Here is a 6,752-nt window from a genome sequence, read left to right on the forward strand (position 1 = left end):
AACACCCCTAGTGGCGTTCTTGACATTTCACGGTTTTCGTTTTCAAAAACGCTAACGCTGTTTCCGTGTAACTGCGAGGTGCAAAAGGGAAGCGAAAGTCCCGTGAAGGTGAAACGTTGCCGTGTAACCCAGACCTAAGTGAAACAATTTGATTCACTTAAATCTGTGTGCAATTTCACCTGAAGTCTCATAAGGAAGACACAAAGTACCAGCCTCTTTATTTACAGTTCCATTTGTAGATTTCTAGGCTATTTTCAAATAGCCTACCATTATTATTTTAACTCAAATTTAGGCTACATTTCAGAGTTTAGGAATAGAATAGACCTAGGCCTACAGTTTATATATAACTTTATAGATTTTGTAATGGGCTAAGTAGGTCATATTGTGCATAGGCTTTTTTAATATATTTCTCACAGGGTAACTTTCTCTTTCTCTTCAAAATATGAAATCTTAAGGCTTGTGATTGGGGTAGATTTTGCATAGTATTTTTTGGCGTGCGTTTGTGCGTAGTGTGATTTTTTTCAACATGGGGAGTCTAGACACAACAATAGGCTGCGAGTTATGGTAAGAAATTTATTTGTACTTTTTGTACATTTCAAAAAAACGTTAGTATATTTACTTAAACCACTTGTTATGATTTCCACTGTAAAATTAGATTTGAAAAACGTCAGAGCTTCACATAATATTGTGACCAAAATGATTGAGCGGCCCCAGTTTTTGCATGGTCGACTCGTATCCTCCTCCGTATTTGTAATGTGAACATGATAAATATTGCTTTAGGTTACAGTCCCATTCTGCTCGTTATCATTTTGGTTTTATTCGTTTTGGAGAATGATTTTAATGGTAGCCCAATGGCATAGGCTCAGTGAAATTCTCTCTGGCTCTGAAATACATGGACATGTCCAGCAACACAAATACATACATGATCACCTCTTCGGCCAAATGTCTGTCACTACGGTCCTGTGATAGCCTAAGGTAGACTACTGGCTCCATGGGAAATTATTTGCTTTTGGACGTGTTGTGTCTTTTCAGATGCCTTGTCCGTTTGCAGCTCGTGCTGCTGAGTCCGTTCACCGGGGTTGTGTGGCTCGAGGCAGCACCCCTGACAGTGAGCTCAACGGCGGCTCCCCGCCTCCCTGCAGACCGTGAAGGAGAATCCGTGGGACAAGCGGCCGCTGGATGGGCGGAGGGGCCGAAGGTCCTCTGTAAAGATACAAGCCTGATCCGGGGTCCATGCCGGCTAGACTCTGAGAATAGAAATAGGGCGAAGGAAACATTCTCTGGAGAGCGGAGTAGTTTCCTGCTTCAGCCAGCAGCTCGAGCCCAACTGCAGTCTGACGCTTCCACTTCGTTCTGAAATAAAATTGGAAAATTAGAACGGAAGAGAATAGCCTACAGTAGCCTAGAATAACGTGTTAACGTCAACCAAAGTGTTGTCAGATGGTGGAATTCTGGCACGAGATTTTTGCCCTAAATAGACACTTAGCCTAAACCATTAGCCTTCTCATGCAATTTGTTAATCAACTAAACATTCAAGCCACATAAGAATATTTTGGCTGAACGCCTCGCAGCTGACAAGACATTTTAGGGGTAAATAATTAATAATTATAGCAATTGTGTAATTACAGCACGGTGGGTGAATTATTGATGCAGCATGCAACAATGCATTATTTATGCGTAAATGTGTTGTGCGTAATTTCTCCACAGTGATAGGCTAGACATCGATTTGGCTATTTTAATGGGGAGGTATTATGATGATATTTCTGCAAATCTTGATAGATGTTTTTAAGTTGTTTTGAAGCAAATTTGCAAGTCTAGGCTACATTAGGTTACTTTTGTGGGCAACATAAAAGCTTTATAGGGCAGCAACCGTGCCCCTACTTGTGACCCGTTTTGTGAACTTGTGAGACGGGTAACTTCAGATACATTTAGATGGCAAGAACCTCACCTTCTGTTCTGATACCATGTTTTGACCTGCGTGTCGGTGAGATTGAGCGAGGCCGCCAGCTCCATCCGGTCCTGCACGCTCAGGTACTTCTGCCGTTCGAAGCTGCGCTCGAGCTGGGCCAGCTGGTGGTCGCTGAACGCCGTGCGCGCTTTCCTAGGCTTCTTCAGCCGGCTCGAGGGGCTGTCCCTGCTGCTCGACATCTCCCGCTCTCTCCCTGTAAAGAGGGGAGACAAATACTGCTGAATAAAACGAGAGAACGTGAGAGAGAATGTTAGAGACACATTTTGACTAGAGAAGTCAAATATGACTTATTTATTTAGAGATGCTTGCTGCCTTTAACTTTTATGTATTAGGCCTAATTGCTCTGTAGGTTAGGCAATCATGAAAAATAACAAGATGTCCCAGAAGTTGGGATCATGTTGTGCAGAGGTCTCGTCGAGCGATAAAGTTTGATCTGGCCTAATCTGATTCTCCAGCAGCCCGGTAGGCTAATCCCGGTAATTGATCCACTAGGGATGGAGATCATTCAGCCGCAACCGGAGACCTCACAAGACCGTGGATAAATCCGAAATAAAGACCTGACCAGATTCCCGAGTAACAAATCTGATAATGTGATGGACAAATTGCAGCCAAATCCCCGAGAAATCATTGTCTGTCTCGGTCAACGATAACACCATCTCCACAGGGGAACAGTCTGACCTGCTATGCAACACTACTCTCAAGTGTCAATTAACAATCTGATATGTGGATTCACTTCCACACAATAATGTGTATCTTATGCTTTTAATCACAGAAAAAGCACATTAAAGAAAATGAAAAAACGAATCCAGGATTAGGCCATATGAATAGGCTATATAACATATATAACGTAGCCTATTAATAGGCCTATAGTCTAGCCTAATTGTGGATTCGTTTTGTTTTCTTCAATGACCTGTGGTTTTTCTGTGATTAATAGCATACGCTATTAAGTTATGATTATGTGCGGGTTAGGCCTATTTCCAATGTTATATTAGATATAGCAATAGTAGTAGCCTAGTATTGTTAATATAGCCTACCATAGGGCTATTTTATTAAAGTCTTAGTAGTAGTATAATATACAGTATGGCTTAGATTAGGCCTATAAGCCTGTTATGTCCACCACAACCATACACACAATTAAACCTAACCAACACAATGATAATGAATAATTAATTATTGGGCTAAAATGTCTGTCTGTGAATAAATATATTAACCTGTTCTTTCTTTGTTTGCAAAGGGACTTTGCAGGCTATAGTCTACTTTGCCGATATTCAAGGGATGAATCAAATTGTTGTATTTTCATAATTATATGTCCAGGCCTACGTAACCAGTTACTATAGCAAAAACTGTGTAGCCGATGAGATTTTTTCTTCAGGATGAATACACAAAATATTCCCTTGTTGCCCATTTTAACATAATGAGCCTAATATGTTGACAAGGAAAGTGCTCTTACGAATGTGTTCATATCTTCTCTCCATGAATTGATTTACAAATTAATTTATTAATATATATATATATTTCAGTCTTATAAATCGTACCTTTGTATTCGTTATCCGATGAGGAATTGCTGTGGATTTTATCCATGTAGTCGTCCGCTATTTTAGACTCAAACGGCACCTTCTCTGGCGCATGCTGTCCACTGTTACTGGAGTAAGGGGCACAGGCAGCGAGCGGTTTGCAGTCGGACAGAATATCTCTGATCAGGAAGGACGACGTGACTGTTCGTGGCTGGGGCAGCGGTCCGTGCTGTAGCGGAGACTCCAGTCCGTAAGCATGTCTGTGCATCGCGTCCTCCACAGACGCTTCCCTCCGCGGCGAGGGGGGCGAGGAGCAGCCGCTCTCCAAGTCCGATCTGGGGCTCAGCTCCAGGGGAGACCTGCAGTCTCCGACAGAACCTTCTCCCCGGGACAGGTGCGGACTGACGGGTCTGCGGGATAGCAAGGATTCGATGCCAAAACTGGACCCGGTGGATACATCCATGGTCAATTGGCGAACGGAAACTCAGTGATGAGAAACTTTAAATAATCATTTGGTCCTTTCTCTCTGATTTCGACTCAGTGGTCACAGGTTCCCACTTCATAAAGCCAAGAATAACTTGCAACTGCAAACAATCCGGTTTTACTCGCTATGCGTCATGACGCATTCCTTTGTGAAACTTTCAGTTCAGTTTCACTTCAGAGCGGCCACATTGATCGTTGAAATCCTCAAATGTCTCGACAGGGACACACTGCAAATATAGCCTACTTCCTCCAGTATAGTGATGTTTCAAGCCTGTTTTGTAGAGCAAATTTCAGCCGAGACAAGAGGGACCTCCTCATCCAGCTAGTCCACCGGTCAAACGCGCGGGGTCATTTCAGCACCACGGACAGAAATGTGCAGCTTCTTCTGCATCTGAGCGAGCACGGCAGCGGAAACATTCACTTAGTTACAGGTACAATGCTGATATGTCCTCGAGCACAGCAGGCAGAAAATACCGTAAAATTCCCCCTCGTGACCCTCTTCTAACTAAAACACAACTGTCACCAATTGGAGATAGCTTTTAAAGGTATCCCTGACGGCAGTCCTCGAGGCCCCGCGCTTATTGGCTGAGGGGTGTTTTTGGGTGACGACCGGCTCGCGCGCACAGACGAGGGGAAGGGCCGACTTTCCACCACGCGCTTCATCTCGCGCCTCATTACTGTAAATATAAGCCACATAATTTATGAGGCCCGCGCTCCGTATCCATCTCCATACGATTTTTTTTTCACACAGATTCTTTACACCTCTGCCAGAGTAGATAATGAGGTTATCCATGAGCAGAGGATTTTCTACAGAAAACTCCTCAGAGAGGGAGAGAGAGAGATGTGCTTTTTCCCCTCCTAATCCGTAGCAGTATAATGTAATGCCTACCCTATATTTGAGTTTTTGACTTATGACCTTGTTTTTCTTGCAGTAATGGATACATGTCATATTTTTGTGTATAGCTGACAGAAAATAGCAGATGCCATATAGGCCTAGTGGTTCACAAATGTAGACTATAAATGAAGTGTATGTAGAAATGTAGACAAATGTTGACTATAAATGAAATCACCACCCGTTTGACCTTTTCCAAAAAATCTTTATGATAGCCTTCGCCTACTTAGTGATCACCATCAAACACGATGTTCAGATATGAGCAAAGAGGACCTGACATCACACAGTGAAAAGCAGTGCTCTATCACTTCACAACAAAATCTACTCTCTAATAATAGTAATAATAATATAATTATTATTTCCCACCATAAACACAATGTTCATAAGATGAAGAATATCCAACATTTCACACTAGTCTGTGCCACAGTGAGATGCATGATATGACTTGGCGAGAGCCAGGTGGAACACAGTATTGAGATCCATGTAGGAGACGAGACCGAAAAACAGGTTCTGGCTGTGAACCCACTCACAGTGGAACATAGCCTCTGCGACTTATCAGTGGGTATGACTTCATGATAGTGACACAACTGAAATTTGATTGTCTAACGCTTGAATGTGAGTGCGGCGAATGAGGGGAAATAGTCCCCCGGCCACGGTGCTGCGTAGTGGTTGCGGTGCCAGCGAGGCTGTGAGCACCGGGTCTATCCTACGGTGTAGGCCCCCTGGCCCAGGGGGCCCCTCCTGGCCACGGAGTCTGACAGCTGGGCGCTGAAGGCCTTCCTCCTGGCCTCCGAGTCCCGGAAGGTGTTCAGGGCCGGGCCCACCTGGGATGGGGACATGGGGTGGTGTGGTTAGAGGTGTGTTGAGTGTTGTTGTTTTTATGGTGCTCGTTGGCTTCGTTCCTGACAGGTATCTCTCTGTCTCTCTCTCTCTCTCTCTCTCAGGCACACACACACACTTAAAAAGAGGAATGTATTAGATTAGTTCCTGGCTCTTCAAGTAAACATGATGGGTATAGTAAGAGACACACATGTGATCCATCTTCTCCGGGTCTCCTCCAGGCAGCCAGACAGCTGAGCAGAGAAACGGTTTGTCACAGAACAACACCGTGTCTCGCACCAAACTGTGCCAGAATGTGCAATCTTCAATAATACAAGCCGAAACCCTCAGACAGACACATATCTGACTGTCACGTCTGTTGAATACAGTTTCCCCCCTCATGTTGTAACATGTTGCAGACGTCTTGAAGGACGCTTCAAACGGAGCGGAATAGCTGCTCTCGGCTCGCTTCTCGTAGGCCTATCCGCCAGCAGCACTCCGCCTCACACTACCTCTTTGTGCTGTTTGTTTATTCAAATATCGAGTTGTTTTTTTGTGTTCTTTTTGTATGGTAGGAGATCGTGTACCGGGAGGGACCGTCGCGTCTTATTGGAACAGCGAAAGGAAAACAAGCGCCTCGACAAAGACGAGAGGAGGAGCGGAGGAAGGGAAAGATGACAAGAATACAAACAAACAAATGACGAGCGGATGAAACGGGGAGCACGCCGGAGGAGTCAGCCGTGCGGATGTCGAACCCGGAGCCATCAGAAACGCTACTTGACAGAAAATAATGAGCGCTGCTAAATCTTTTATAAGGTTAACATTCGCCTTTCACCGTCAGCTGTCAGACAAGAAAGACTTTAGCACACGCCCGCCGCCAAAACAAACCTTCATCGCCTCATTAGAGCTGACAGGCCTGGATGGACCGCCTCATAAGCAGCCACGCACTCCGCTCTGACGCTGCGTGTGTGTATCTGTGAGTGAGAGTGTGTGTGTGGGTGTGTGTGTGTGTGAGAGAGAGAGATTTACAGGAGCCCAAATGCCTATGGATAAGGAGAGTGAGAGAAAGTGGAGC

General features: G+C 44.7%; 2 protein-coding genes across 2 annotated transcripts in view; both read right to left on the reverse strand.

Moving 5' to 3' along the window:
- Positions 1-1,070: 1,070 nt before the first annotated feature.
- On the reverse strand, positions 1,071-3,946 carry barhl1a (BarH-like homeobox 1a; the record flags this gene model as incomplete). The annotated part of the gene is made up of 3 exons (XM_084439367.1): positions 1,071-1,353; positions 1,949-2,162; positions 3,505-3,946. The coding sequence occupies 3 exons, from the start codon at positions 3,944-3,946 to the stop codon at positions 1,071-1,073; spliced, it is 939 nt and encodes a 312-aa protein (XP_084295493.1).
- A 1,613-nt stretch (positions 3,947-5,559) lies between these two features.
- The window catches only part of cfap77 (cilia and flagella associated protein 77), a gene marked incomplete at both ends in the record, with an annotated part of 14,284 nt that continues 13,091 nt past the window's right edge, over positions 5,560-6,752 (reverse strand). Inside the window, one exon of the mRNA XM_084439386.1 lies at positions 5,560-5,682. Within this exon, the coding sequence (XP_084295512.1) occupies positions 5,560-5,682 (123 nt within the window). The remainder of the gene's footprint in view (positions 5,683-6,752) is intronic.

Source organism: Borostomias antarcticus (genome assembly GCF_949987555.1).
Source record: "Borostomias antarcticus genome assembly, chromosome: 6".
Classification (NCBI taxonomy): Eukaryota; Metazoa; Chordata; class Actinopteri; order Stomiiformes; family Stomiidae; genus Borostomias; species Borostomias antarcticus.